This window comes from Larimichthys crocea, chromosome X (assembly GCF_000972845.2).
Source record: "Larimichthys crocea isolate SSNF chromosome X, L_crocea_2.0, whole genome shotgun sequence".
NCBI lineage: Eukaryota > Metazoa > Chordata > Actinopteri > Sciaenidae > Larimichthys > Larimichthys crocea.
Genome location: NC_040020.1, coordinates 1,648,337 through 1,662,747, shown reverse-complemented (window position 1 = coordinate 1,662,747; position 14,411 = coordinate 1,648,337). Strand labels below are relative to the sequence as shown.

General features: G+C 44.3%; 1 protein-coding gene across 4 annotated transcripts in view; it reads right to left on the bottom strand.

Moving 5' to 3' along the window:
• ndst3 (N-deacetylase/N-sulfotransferase (heparan glucosaminyl) 3) overlaps positions 1-14,411 on the bottom strand; it is a 40,667-nt gene that overhangs the window by 6,594 nt on the left and 19,662 nt on the right. For all 4 annotated transcript variants that reach the window (XM_027283281.1, XM_027283282.1, XM_027283284.1 and 1 more), the window contains exons 6-12: positions 11,825-11,953; positions 3,498-3,680; positions 2,778-2,874; positions 1,721-1,844; positions 1,031-1,205; positions 571-741; positions 22-131 (exon numbers count right to left, since the gene is read on the bottom strand). In XM_027283281.1, coding sequence (XP_027139082.1) covers positions 22-131; positions 571-741; positions 1,031-1,205; positions 1,721-1,844; positions 2,778-2,874; positions 3,498-3,680; positions 11,825-11,953 — 989 coding nt within the window. The remainder of the gene's footprint in view (positions 1-21; positions 132-570; positions 742-1,030; positions 1,206-1,720; positions 1,845-2,777; positions 2,875-3,497; positions 3,681-11,824; positions 11,954-14,411) is intronic.

Below are 14,411 nucleotides of genomic sequence, written 5' to 3'. Positions count from 1 at the left end.
GGAAATACAGGAGAGACTTACGTAAGGGCTTGGGAGTAGTTGAAGTGAGGAGTCACTCCCAGGAACTTCTGCACTTCATCCATCACTGTCGCGGGGTCAGTCCTCAGCTGATGGCCATCTATGATCATCACCTACACACAGATTCACATTCACACTGTAACGCTGGGTATGCATTGCACCGCAGCTCATTTAGGTAGTGGGTAAAAGCGCGGGGGCAGTTTCCTAACGCAACACGATCCAGTTTAATTACAGCCGCAAAAGGTGGAAAACAGAACATTTCTTATGCTGTATTACTATTACTTCCTGCAGGCAATGTGCAAAGTGTTATTGTATGAATCTCCCATCTGCAAACAACACAAAATATACATAGTTACCATCCCTTCAATTACGACCACGATCGCAACAGCATCAATAAAAGCTCAGAAACAAATCTCGTCTTTCATCCTCTCAACTCAAAAGTTGTGAATAACAAATCTCATCTGACAGAAACCCAACGCAGAGCTTTAACTCGACAAAACTGTTTGATCTGCGATCGTGCAATCGGGTGCAATAGTCTCTATCCGAGCTTACCTGGTTAGCAGGGTAGTAAGTGAGCCACCTCTCCAGGTGTGTGGAGTAGAGACCCGGGATGAGGCAGCGGCTCTGCAGCGAGCGGAGATCAGCCGGCGCTCCCGGTCTTGCGCTGATGACATCGTAGAAGGTGAACTGCAGGGCCGCGTGGTCCTCGTGAGCTCTTTGATGCTGCGAGGAGACACAACGCTTGAAGCCCGGCACGTTGTTGACATTCACGTCTCATTAATCAAACGGACTTAAGCAGAAGATTTCAGGATGTCGTGACATTTCCCACAGTGAGACGTATAAGATAAATCAGGCTCATTAACTCGCACGCGCAGAGAGAACATATTGTTGGACGAAGAATTTGAATCAACACAGAGGTGAAGCACGTCGTGGGATTAAACAGGCAGCTGTAGCTGTTAAAAATAATACATGTGCGCTCAGTGGCATCCGCGTAATTGTGTACAGTATGTACCTGGTACCAGCTGTACGCCCTGTCGGACGGGTTGATGAGCAGGGTGATGATCTTGGCCTTGGGCAGCAGGGCAGCAGCTCGCCGTGGAGACTCCTCCGAGGGGAAGTAGTTGGCGCTCTTCTCAAACAGGAAGTCCGTCGTCACATTAGAGGGCACGGGGAAAAACTCCATGTACCTGACGGAGCAGACCGACATATAAATACACATGCACACACAGTCATGCCTCATACCACAACAGCTTTGCTGCAAACTCTCTTATCTTTTTACGCATTTTCAAAGTCAGATCCAAGTTTTTAAAGTCACAAAGTTACGGCCTTAATCTCTGCTGAGGCAATGAACCTAAAATAAACTTAGACGATATAATTTGAACAGTGCTTCTTGAAGAATTATGTCTTTCCTGGATGACTTCGGAGACGCACCAGCTGTGTCTCTGTCAGCTAAGTAACCCGTTTATGGGTCAATTTAGGCGGCCATATGTCTGTTGGCTTACGTTTGCAGGCTTAAAAGATCATTTTGAAGACGTCGTTGAACTGTTTTGAAGTGCCTAACGTATCGCTGAAGTCTGCAAGGCACGTTCGAGACAGAATGAACAAACAAAAGGCCCGTTTGTAAATCTTTGGTTTCACCTTTCCGGCTAATGAAAAAAAGGCACAAAGTGAGCGTGTTAGACACGTAAGTGTGCGTTCTCACCAGTCGATTCCTTTGTGGTAGTTGTTGGTGTTGAAGAACTGGACCTCCTCGTACGTCTTCGGACTGGGGAAGTTACTGGAGATGGAGGGATGCATGAGTAGGAAGAGATAAAGTGCTGTCGTTCCTGGAAGAAAGGGCATAATTCACAACTGGCTCGTTAATTCAGCTCTGCACAGAGTAGCATGTGTGTGTGTGTGTGTGTCAGTGTGTGTGAGAGCTGTCATCCACTGATCCATACTGGATAATTTTTCCCTCCGCAAGATTTATATCTTGCTGAGAATACACTATGTGTGTGTGTGTGTGTGTGTGTGTGTGTGCGTGTGTGTGTGCGTGTGTGTGTGTGTGTGCAAAGATCACAGGTCTCCCCATCAAATGATTCAAAACCGTCTGACACCAATCAGCACTGGGGCTCTGGTCATGCCCTCCGTCTCAGCCTCAGCAGCTCTCTCTTTTTCACCCCGTCCTCTCACGCTTACTCCCACACATCCTGTTGCAGACCCCACCACCACCGCCACCACCACCACCACCACCCCTCCGCCTGTGGACTATTTGCTCCGACATGCAAGTCAAACCCCTGCAATAAAATGAATCAAACGCATTGTGCGCTGGTTGTTGTTGGCCTGCTAATGCGCTCTAGTGAGAGCATTATCACCTGGTTAATTAGCAGCATCGGAGACATACTGTACCTCCTCACCTCTACCACCAAATCAATTAGAAACGCTGAAATTACACGAAGGCAACACACTGCGGATCAAAGTAGCGTACGCAGACTTTTAATAATCTCCTCTTTTTGTCTCTCTGACAGAGACAAAGTAAGAAGAAGAAAGAGGAAGCGGGTGGTAGCTCCGTACTGTATCTCTATGCATCTAAAGTAGATAGGATGTGGGTGGAAGAAAGGAGGTAAGAGCCTCCTCCTTTGTCTCCCTTTGACAGGACCAAAGGAGCGAGGGGGATTAAATGAATGGGCTCTGATGTTGAGGAGCTAGACACCTGGGCACACAGAGGGAGTCTCTTTGTTACATGTGCATGTATGAGTGCGTGTTTGCCTGCGGCTTACCTGTTTTTTGTGGTCCTATGACCATGAACTTGGGTAACCTGTCGCAGGTTTTCTCTTTAGACCAGATGTCTTTATGCCGTTTGTCATCGCAGGGATTCTACAGAGGAACAGGCAGAGGATTAGAGATTAAAGTAATTATATACATACAGTAGAATGCATACAAAAAGCCCATACATCCAGTGCATGGAGGATTTACTGCACAGAAGGAATGGATGAAGCTATTGTTATTGTGTCATGCATACAAATATTTCCAGCCCACGTGGGGGTTACGAGACGCCGCAAATTCATATAATCCTGTGCCGCATGTGCATAAAAATATAAAAATTAACAGAAAACCAACTTGCAATTAAATCCTCAGATCTTCATTGTTTACAAAAAAAATTATAAATCACTGGCAAAAATAATTACTATAATAAATCAGAGTACTACTGGTTAAACAGTCTATCACGCTCGCTTTTCCAGGCTTTTTATAAGACAAAGCTACCATTGTGGAAAAATGAACTCTCATTAAATCATCATAATTTGTATAGCACAAAAGAAAACGAGACTCACTCTTGACATCGCACACAGCTCACACAATCTGTTTTCTTCATGAATATTTCCTTTTTTTTTTAATCTACACAATAAGAGTATCCTGTTACATAAGAAATGCACAAGCAGTGCAGAGACGCGCAAGCCCGTACATGTGGGCGAATAACCCACGCGTACACACACACACACCTGCCAGAGTGGGTTCCTTTGTTCGGGAAAAAGCTGGAAGTACTTGTGTGCGAGCTGCAGGGGTGGCAGAGTGTGGAGTTTCAGGTTCGTCCACGAGCGGAGGAAGGAGGCCAGGTGGACGAAGGTGTAAAGACCCAGTCGATCATTGCCGTAGTTGGACAGGTGGGTCATGAATATACTGATCTAGAAGAGAGTGGAGAAACAAGACAGATTTGGGGCATGGAGTGGAAAAAAGGGAAAGGAATGGAGAGAGGGAAATATATATTTATTGTTGTGTGCAAAATTGTGATAAAGTCAAAATCTCATTTCCCAAGTTCCCATGTTTGTGAAAAACTGAGGCAGCGCAGGAAAATCTAATTACTGCTGTTGTGACTGCAGTGGAAAGCAAACAGATTATTTCTCAGTGTGTGATGGTTTTAAAGGCAGTCACAGAGCAGCTGTCCACCGGGTATCAATATTTGCCATCGGTTTGCGAAAAGTGACGCACTCACTTTTGTTATGTAAGATTATACATTAACTTTCAGCACAATATGGTTCCTCCGGTACAAAAAAGGGGAGGAAAACAGATAAAGTGCAATGGATGTATTCAGCGCTCCTGACAGATAAAGCTGAGGAGGAAGCAGCACAATGCTCCTCATAGCCACTGGGTGATGGGAGAGATGCAGGTTACACACGGGTAAAGTGTTTCAGAAGCGAGTGTGTGTCGAGTGTGTGTGTGTGTGTTCGTGGCAGTTAATGTGTGTGAGGGTAAAGAAGGAGGAGGAGGAGGAGGAGAGGAGCGGAGGGAGCGATAGTGTGTTGGTCCAGGCTATCTGTCCACGCCTCAGTGCTTTTATAGGCTGATCAAAGAGACAAGCTAAGATAGCTGCTACAGACAAATGCACACACACACACACACACACACACACACTTCTTTTGTGATTGGAGGGAGCTTGGGAACTGTCTGGATGAAATGGTAACATCAGCCATTAAGATATGAATTATTTGGTGGATGTGAGCATGTGTGTGTGTGTGTGTGTGCATAGGTCATTGTCTGTCAGTATATTTGGGGAGAATGTCTGTGAAAGTGAACACACACACACACACACGCACACACACACACACACACACGCACACACACACAGAAAGAGGACTGTCGGTGCTCCTCCTTAACGCTGAAGGTTGCTGTAGATACAAAGCGACAGTGTCGGGGTGTGATGGATCAGCGTCCGGCCGACCTGGAAACCTGTTCAGAATACTGATGCCCCCCGAATACTGATGGGAGTAACGTGTGTGTGTGTGTGTGTGTGTGTGTGTGTGTGTGTGTGTGTGATAGAGACAGAGACACCGTGGGAGGGAACCAAACATGTGTGGTGCAAGTTGTGTGTGTTGTCTTCTCTGACAAAGAACGCAACAGAGAGAGAAGACAGAAGAACAAGGGTATGCATGTCAGAGCCATTTTTTACGTGCGCGTGCACGCGTAATTGTTTATGCACTCATGTGTGTGTGTGTGTGTGTGTACATGCCGGAGAAATTGTGCGCATCTGCCATCCGCCTTCTTATCTTGTGCTCACTTCTAAGCAATCTAAGCAGCACCCACCATCCAGCCTCCGCCCCGCTTCATATCAATCTAGTCCATGTTGGAGCAACAATGTGGAAACCCCTGTCAAAGGCATCGCCAGGCACTCAACCAAAAACAACAAGAAACACGAGCCGGTAACAAGAGTTTGCTTGCTCCCTCCTCTCCAATGACTCGTAATGTCAAAACCTCCCCCGAACATCTCTTCGATGTACGAACGAGAGAGCTCTGAAGCACTACTCTAGGAGAAGTGCAAAATTAAAGTCTCGCTGGAAACGTCTATTGACATTTGGGATTGGGAGGGGAGGGGTGGGGGGGTGTTTCTGGCGGCATACAGCAGCAGCATGATATTATGAAATGAAAAGGTTTTAGACTGATATACAGACAAATCAAACCGGAGTAACTAAGATGCTATAAACCATTCTCAAAGCCTCCCACCTTTCCCGTTTTGTGTTGTTTTCGTGCTTTTTTTTTTTTTTATTTCTTTGAAAGCAGGCAAAGTGATCAAAAAGTGATTTATGTTCCCTTCAAACCACTCAATACTCTGTGATGTCTGACTCAGGCTGTGAGGGGACGCGGTGTACTATACACACATGTGTGTGTGTGTGTGTTTGTGCATGAAAGACAGATAGACAGAGAGAGTGTGTGTGTGTGAGAGAGGGCTGGTGGATTCTGGGTGTTATTGAACATGGAAACATTCATTACGGAGCTTAAGCGCTGGCTGCCAAATTAAACAAAGGGAGAGAGAGAGAAGATGATTTGTGTTTGTAATTGGAGAACTGCAGACAAAAGAGAGGAGGGGGGAAAAAGTATAGAGAAGTGAAGGGGGGGATGATAGAGAGTAACCTTGGCAGGTGAGTCTGAATTAAAAAACAAAACAAAAAATAAAACACAAAAAGCCACTTGAGAGAATGTTAATCCCTCGACACAGCGCCAGCCCCAAAAAGCCTTTTTTGGTTGAAAGAAGTCACCGTGGCTGAGAATTCAATTAACTGAAGCATGCAAACCTTTTCTCTGCATCTACTGCCACATCTCATTTCCTGAATATTGGATTGCTTTGAGTCCCCCTATGTGCCTTTAATAAAGAATACGGTGCTAATAATTTAACACCAGAATTGGGCTCAAATCAGACTTGGAGGAAGAAAAATGAGAAAAATAAAAACCCGAGCCCCTCAGCCTCCCCCTTTAATCTTTGTCCCTTGTCCTTTCTTCTCGTTGCTCCTACGCAGCTTCATCTCCTCCCTCTCTCTTGTCCTTTTAATGTCTTGCTCTCACTCTCTCGTGTGTTCCAAAAAGTCACTTTATGTTGTTGTTGTTGTTTTTTCCCCTTCTTCTCCTCTCTCTTCTCTCTTGTGCTGACCTAGATGCTCTGATGAAGCATGTCAGTCCAACATGGAGTGATGTTCTTCAAAAAAAAAAACATACACAAACAGACACACACACACACACACACACACACACACACCAACCATGTCTTGGAAGATTAAGAGAACCACCAGTCATGTATTTGAGTTTCTGACATGTTCCAAATCCTCTCGAACATGATTACATTTTTGAAGAAATGACTTGTTTTACTGGCCTCCCACTCTTCTGTCTGCCTGCCTGTCTGTCTGTCTCTCCGTCCGTCTGTCCGTCTGTCTGTCCCTCTGTCTCTCCGTTTGTCCCTCTGTCTCTCTGTCTCTCCGTCTGTCCCTCTGTCTCTCCGTTTGTCCCTCTGTCCGTCTGTCTCTCCGTCTCTCCGTCTGTCCCTCTGTCTCTCCGTCCATCTGTCCCTCTGTCTCTCCGTCTCTCCGTCCGTCCGTCCCTCTGTCCGTCTCTCCGTCCGTCTGTCCGTCCCTCTGTCCGTCTGTCCGTCCGTCCGTCCGTCCCTCTGTCCGTCCGTCCGTCCCTCTGTCCGTCCGTCTGTCCCTCTGTCCGTGCGTCTCTCCGTCCGTCTGTCTGTCCGTCTCTCTGTCCGTCTCTCTGTCCGTCTGTCTGTCTGTCTGTCCGTCCGTCCTTTTGGCAGCATCGCTCTCCTTGTCTGCCTCTGCCCTCTGCTGCTTTTCTCTCCCTTTCAATGTGTAGCTGTAGCAGCCTGTTTCCCATTACAGACCACTTAGTTCCACATACATTTCTCCTTGATTGAATTGTTATTGCTACTAAAAAGAAGCCCTCCACCCCTCCTTCACCCCCCTCCTAGTTTCATTCTCTCTCTCTCTCCTTCTTGCTCTCTGCCGTGTCCCTCCCTCTTTTTCTTTCCAAAGGGTCCATCTCACTCACTGTCTCTTTCTCATCAGTGGATAATTGAAAGCTGAACGTCAATACAGCAAATGATTTCGATTCAATTTATTCTGCCTGCTCCAGTCAACATCTTCTGGCCCTTTCTATTCTGGCGTCTTTCCCTGGTTTGCTCTCACTTTGTAATTTCTCCTCCTGTTTGGATTGAAGCTTATTGTGTGTGTGTGTATGTGTGTGTGTGTGTGTGTTTGAAAAGTCTGTATGTGTTGATGAGCTGCCAAAGCCTTCAGTGGCAATCAGCAGGAATCCCGAGAAAGGGAAGGAAGGAGTGGAAACGAGACAAAAAAAAAGTGTGGATTCACACATGTGAGAAAAGTCCAAATGAACAAGTGGGAAATCAGGAGAAGAGAGAGAGAGGAAAAGATGGAGAGAGAGAGAGAGAAAGCCACCAGAGCTTTGGATGGGGATGGGGAAGGTGAGGGATGGGAGGGAGGCAGATTGTGCTGATATTTGGTGTTTGGCTAATAAGCTTAGTGGCAGAGCTAAGCGCTAAATGTCAGGCCTGATATATGTCTACAGCTCTGCTTTGTCAGCTAGACACACATTTATGCAAACATACACATGCGCGCATACGCGGCCGGCTACTTGGCTGCTGACACACAAACACATGCGCCGGTGTGTGTTTGTGTGTTTGTGTGTGTGCGCCTGTATGTGCATCACTTCCTCTCCGTGTGTGTGTCTGGATTCTCAAGTGACACAAGATGCCGTGACCTGAAAATTAAATCTCAATCTGTCTGCCACCTTCTCACCACCACCACCTCCTTACCCACCCCACAATATCCTCTTCTCTTCCCCTCTCCCTCCGCCATCACTCTCTCGCCATCTCTCTGGCCATTTATTGGGGAACGACTTGTGCCCTATTGGCTGTTTGCAAAGTCTAGGTCGTCCAATCGATCGTCGAGCTTATGTGAGACGGGGGAGCTCAATGATCGCTGATGCAGCTCGGGGATGATGCAAAAGTATCCAAACGCTCATAGACACATGCACACACACACACACACACACACACACACACACACACACACACACCCGATACGTTGGGTTTCTGTCGCCGCATGGTGAACCGCCACCACAGGCCAAATGTGATTTAAAGTCATTGAATGGGAAGTGACAATGTTACCAATGTGCAGATCATCAAACAATAGGAAACCCCCCTGGGGGACCAAAGCAGTGAGCTACAGAACACTATTGATTACAAAGTACAAAGTGCAGACACTAATGAAAGCTTTTGCGTCTGCAAATGGAAACATAGCGGGGAGAAGTGAAAATAAATCATGTCTGCGTGAGCGTGTGTGTGTGGACGTGAGTGTGTATGTGGTGGCAGATAGCTCTCATTTAGTGCTTAAAATGCTTTTATGTTTAATCGGCCTCTTCATTAAGAGATACAACAAGGGGGGAGTTGCGTCTCTTATTACGCTGATGAAGAAAGAGAGGCGGTGAGGGAGAAGGACAAAAGATTGTGGAAAAAATGTAATTAGCCTCTGTGCGTTTCTGGCTTTCAAGAGGAAATTCAAACCCTTTTGTAATTTATATGAATGTGTGTGTGTGTGTGTGTGTGTGTGTGAAGGAGATAGAGATGGACAGTGATCATGCAGAGGCATCATCTTGGTTTGCGAGCCCATGTGGAGATGAATTCACTGGTGCTGCGAGCGAAAACATTGCCAGGTTCTTTATCCGACATACTCGTACACACACGCATGTGAACCCACAAACACACAAATGAAATGATCTATAAATGTTTCTGGCGCTAATCACCACCTCGGGAACACACAGCTCAGTCACAATAAATATATAATGATAAAAGTGTGATAAGAGGAAATTGGATGACATGTTTTGGTGTTTTATTATTACTTCATGGGGTTTTCGGAAATGAAATGAAAGCCACAACAACAAAAAAAGAAAAGAAAAAAAAAGCAGCCCAGCATACAGTTAACGATGTACTGATATTAAAAAAATATTATATATTACAAAGCAGTGTTTGTATATTATCCTTTTTTATGTTTAATTGACTGTGATGTTCCCAAATATATTATAGAACCTGGTTTATATATTTTATATAAATCAGGATTAGCTATTTTAGCATTATACTTTTGCAATTAGAATAAGCAGCACCAAATTAAAGTATTATATTAAATTAAATTAAATTATTAAATCATGATATCTGCACTTAAAAACAGAGCATATGAGGTTATTGTTATTGTGTATTGTCGTCGTCGTCAGAGAGAGGACTTATATCAGTGTGTTGTCTGTCCTTTTTAACACAAACATAACTGTTAGGTTCTTCTGGAAAATGTTTAGATATTCTGATTCCATAATCATCCTCAAGTGGCACTAACTTTGGTTAGCTATCGGACTGTTGGGTGTTTATGCATCTACAAACACAACTGAAAAATATCTACAACAGAAGCGGCAGATGCAGGTTAAACAAGCTCCCTCGCTGTATTTGAGACTAGGTTGGAGAATGTGAAGAATAAACTAACTTTAGTACATGGAGCTTTTGGGAAACTTGGATCATTTTGTGCCTTGGGTTTATGGAGCTGCAGTGTTTACCCTGGAAGCGTTCAGTCCAGACATCGTGCAAGGAGCTCCTCTCTGGGTTCTTTCAGGTGATTTTAGGACCCATAAGGCAGCCGGCGACCACCGTGTGGAGTATTTGTATCGGAAAAGTTTTGAAGGTTGAAGTGGATTAATGTAAATTTTATAAGAGCAAGTCTGAGATTTGAATTCCATTCAAGCCGGCTATGTCAGTCATTTTTTTTAGGGACTGTACGCCTTCGAGGATTCTGGCATAAATCTCCAGTCAAAAAAAATAAATATAAAACTTTGTGTTAGACTGCCCCATCTGAATTGAAAACCTTTGCTTGAAAGCATTTCCTTTTCATGTGGCGCTCCAGGAAGTCTGTTTTCTTTAGACCAAAGATAAAAAAAATAACACCACAGGTCCTCAACACTACATTCTCGTTCAGCCAAGCCTCGTGCTGCTCATGCAAACCACGACAGAGTTTTGCTAAAGGCCATGTAATTATTCATCCCTATCATAATTCATTAAATGAAGCATGTCCAAAACAGCCGTGACAAGCGTCTTTATAGTCGCAGGTGACTATTTGTCTGGTATTATTTCCCCACTGAGTCCTTGGTGAGCATTACAAGTAATTCAGCTCCCAATATCACTTCCACCGCCCTTAGATAGAAAAAAAGGGTAAGTTATGATCCCTCCAGTTTTTACTCAATGTCAACCACGTAGTTCTTTTTCTATTATTAGAAAACTCTTCACCCTGCTTGGGGGAATGTAAAACACTTCATGCTATCCACATGAAGGGTGTAACAAAGGACTTTTATTTTTTTCCAGGTAAGAGGTACCCTGAAAGACATTTGGAACATGAAATGAAGCAATTAAAGGAGTTATTTTAGGCTGGATATGGACTATCCAGCTGTAATTTGAGCACAGAACAACAAGCTTTTATAATATTTCTATGCAAATGACAGTTATTATCGTTTTAAAACAGTGAAAAGGAGGGAACAGAGATGTGGAGGCTCGGAGGACAGGCAAAACATCAACATGAATAAAATAGCAAAGAATTAAAGGCGGAAGAAAGACGGAGAAAGGAAGAAGTGAAAGAAAGATGTCAGGAAAGAGAGGCGGAAAGAAAACACGGAATAAAAAAAGAATAGCAAAAAGACACCGACAGACAGAGACAAAGTGGTGCAGAGAGCGAAGAAAGGGATAGATTGGGTTGTTGTGCGAAGCTGCACTTGACTCTATGATGTTCGCTGAGTTCTGACAGCTCCTCTAGTTCAGCACTCCTCTACCTGACACTTCAATACAGCCTACTGCTTGGTCTGCGAGCATCTCCGGCGCGTGCCTGCGCATGCATGTGCACGCCTCGACTCGGTGAGATTGTTTGGGGGATAATTCCTGGGAATTTTCTATGCCTACCTTCGACGTGCACGTGGATGAGCATCTTAACTGCCACCGAAAAAACCTAATTCTGTTCCTTAATTCAAAGCAAAATCGAGTTGAGCTGACACGCGCAGCAGGGGTAACCGAGAGGGGGAGGACGTGTGTGTGTGTGTATGTGTGCGTATGCGTGTGTGTGACAGCAACCCCCCTGTGGTGAGACCTAATTTAAAGTGGGGAGATGAACACAGCTCCACTGTGAGAAGCAGGCCCTGACAGGAAAAGAGACAGACACACACACATTTACACACACACACACACACATTTACACACACACAAAGCAAAAATGAAAAAAAAAAAATGAATCAGACAGACAGGAAGTTACCTTAACAGTGAGAGCAGGAAACCCGGTTGGTTCCTCTTTAAGGTGCAAAAATCAAAATAGAAAGTAACAGTTCCCCCTGTTTCTCACTCTGTATATCCGTTTTCATGTGTTTGTTGTGTTGTGTGTGTGTGTGTGTGTGTGTGTGTGTGTGTGTGTGTGTGTGTGTGTGTGTGTGTGTGTGTGTGTGTGTGTGGTTTGTTCTGACTCACTGGGTTGAGTAGCACGGTGAGAAACAGCTCTCCCCCACGGATGCTTTTGTCCAGTTCTTTAGGTCCACCAGGGTATTCCTTATAGTAGATGGTGTGAGTAAACAAGCCACACGTCTGACGAGGCAGCACCTACACACACACACACACACACAAAAAAAAAAGATTTGTTATTAATATCTCACATGTCTTTAGTTTACAGAGAGAGTGCAGATGAATAAAAGTTTAGTCAGCCAGGAAAGTAGCAGGCACTAGTTTCTAAGACACAAAACAAACAAAATTTAACAGATATTATTATTGTTTTCTTTGTTTTCTTTGTCAAAAAACTCCAACCGACAGTCGGTTCGGAGGCTCGGGCATGTTACACTATAGTAGTGGGTCGAGTTGCAGGCCGCAAACGGAGATAAAGGGCTGGAAAGCTTACTTCGTTCTAACTGCACACCCAAGATTTTTCAAATGACATCACTCCAAAACTACAAGACTGCATTTACCACATAGGTGTATCTCCCTCTGAAGCCACAAAGGCATTACACGACTTTATTCACATATGCAGTAGTCCTCCCCGAGACCTATAAACAGACTTTGATGAATCGGTGAAATTCCCCTGTAAGTGTCATGTGGACCCGCTGCGATACAATTACACGAGATTAAAAAGCAAAGAGCTACTTCTGTGTAAGCCTTTTCAAAGTGCTGATCGTTCACCTATTTCAAGGCCAAACAAGTACAAACAAAACAGGTACAAAGATGACTTAAAATAGCAAAAAATAAATAAATTAGCCAAGAATAAAAGACGACAGATGTTAGGATGAAATGTACAGCGATAGAGTCACACTTATCTACACTGCAGTTTCTAAACGGGAGAAGCAGACAGCGGAGCGGGTCAGGGATGCTCTTGATGTTTTGTCATTCAGCATATGGTGAAAGTTACCTATCGCTGCGGAGAAGCACGGGTGTCAATTATGCAGATGTTTCAAGTCACATTCTTGTGGAGTGTAATAAACCTTTTCCACAGATGGCATTTTGACTGGACATGGGATAAGAAATGTGTGATTAATAACATTAATGATGCCTCAGCTCCATTTAAGTTCCAGCACTTTGGTTTTGTGCACGCTGGCTCGCTTGGCTCCCCTTAAATAGAAAGGAGCTGTCATTAAATGTTATTAGTTCCACCTGTGCCTTTCCTTGCAAGATGTCTGTTGTCTATAACAGTCAAATTCGAATTACCAAAAGACACAACATTTACTGTCTTGAAGAGCTGCCCAACTGAAATTACTCCACCACGGCACTAGAGACCTAATTTTCATGCAGGTGCATAGCGTCAGACATTGATTTGCGCTGGTGAAGTTAAATCTTTCTGGGGCACTGTTCAACCTTTTTTTTTTCTCCCTCACCTACACCTGTTTGGTATTTTGGTGAGTCACTGTTTACCGAAGCGGGAGGAGATGATAATGGATTACTTTTAATCCCACCTCGAGCAGGTGCACCGCTGGCCACAAAAATACCAAAAGTACACCACCACGCCCCGTGCGAGTTACACACTCTGTGCTTTATTGATGAAAGCTGGCTCTCAGGTGTCAAATTTCTCCTTCTTCTAGTAAATATGAAACAATGTCATGCTTGGAGAAGGTTTTTAAACGTGACAGCAACTATTGATTCAGCAGCAATGACATTGTTTTGGCTTTAGTTTTTTTAACATCGGTCAAGTTGAATCAAATTTATCTATGAAGCACATTTAAAATCAAGCCACGTTGACAGACCACAGCAGGTAGTTAAAGTCACAAATAAAAGAAACAGCTCAGGGGCACAAATAACTTATAGACAAGTCAAAATATCAGAAACATCGAGAGGATTCAAATGCTAGTGATCTTAAAAGAGTCAATGCCTTCAATGCAGCCAATTTAAGGCTTTATAGGTTAACAGGAGAACCTAAATATTAATTCTGGCAGCTAGTCGAAACAGGCCAGAATAGGGTTAATATAGGACCTCTTGCAGCAGGACAGGAACGACTGATCCCAGTATACAGAGACTTGCAGTAGTCCAAGTGGGATATAAGGTCTTTGAAAGATCTTTGGAAGAGAGAAACTGCTTGATTTTGGCAATGGTACAAAGCTGTGAAAAAGGCTTTTACCACTGCATTGACCTGCTTGTCAAACTTAAAGACGGAATCAAATATCACACCAAGGTTTTTGACATGGGGTTTAACAAGGGTAGACAGGTTGCCAAGACTGTTGATTATCACTTTGATGGAGTCACGGGAGGCCAAACAAGACGACTTCAGACTCTAGCTCTCATTCAACTGTAGCAAGTTTTAGTGCCATCCAGCACTTTATGTCCCCGGGGCAATTCATGAGACTGATTAGAATGGACCGTTCGTTTAGTTTCAGGGGGGGCAGATTAAGCTCTGTGTCGTCGGCACAACAGTGCAAGGAAATGTCGTATTTTTTAGCGATTTGGCAGGAGGGAAGCAAGTACACAGAGAAAATAACAGGACCGAGGATGGAACCCTGCGGGACACCACAGCACAGACTAGCTGTTTTCCAAGACATTTCTATCTACTTTGTACTAGTCTATAATATTGTAGCTTACCTCA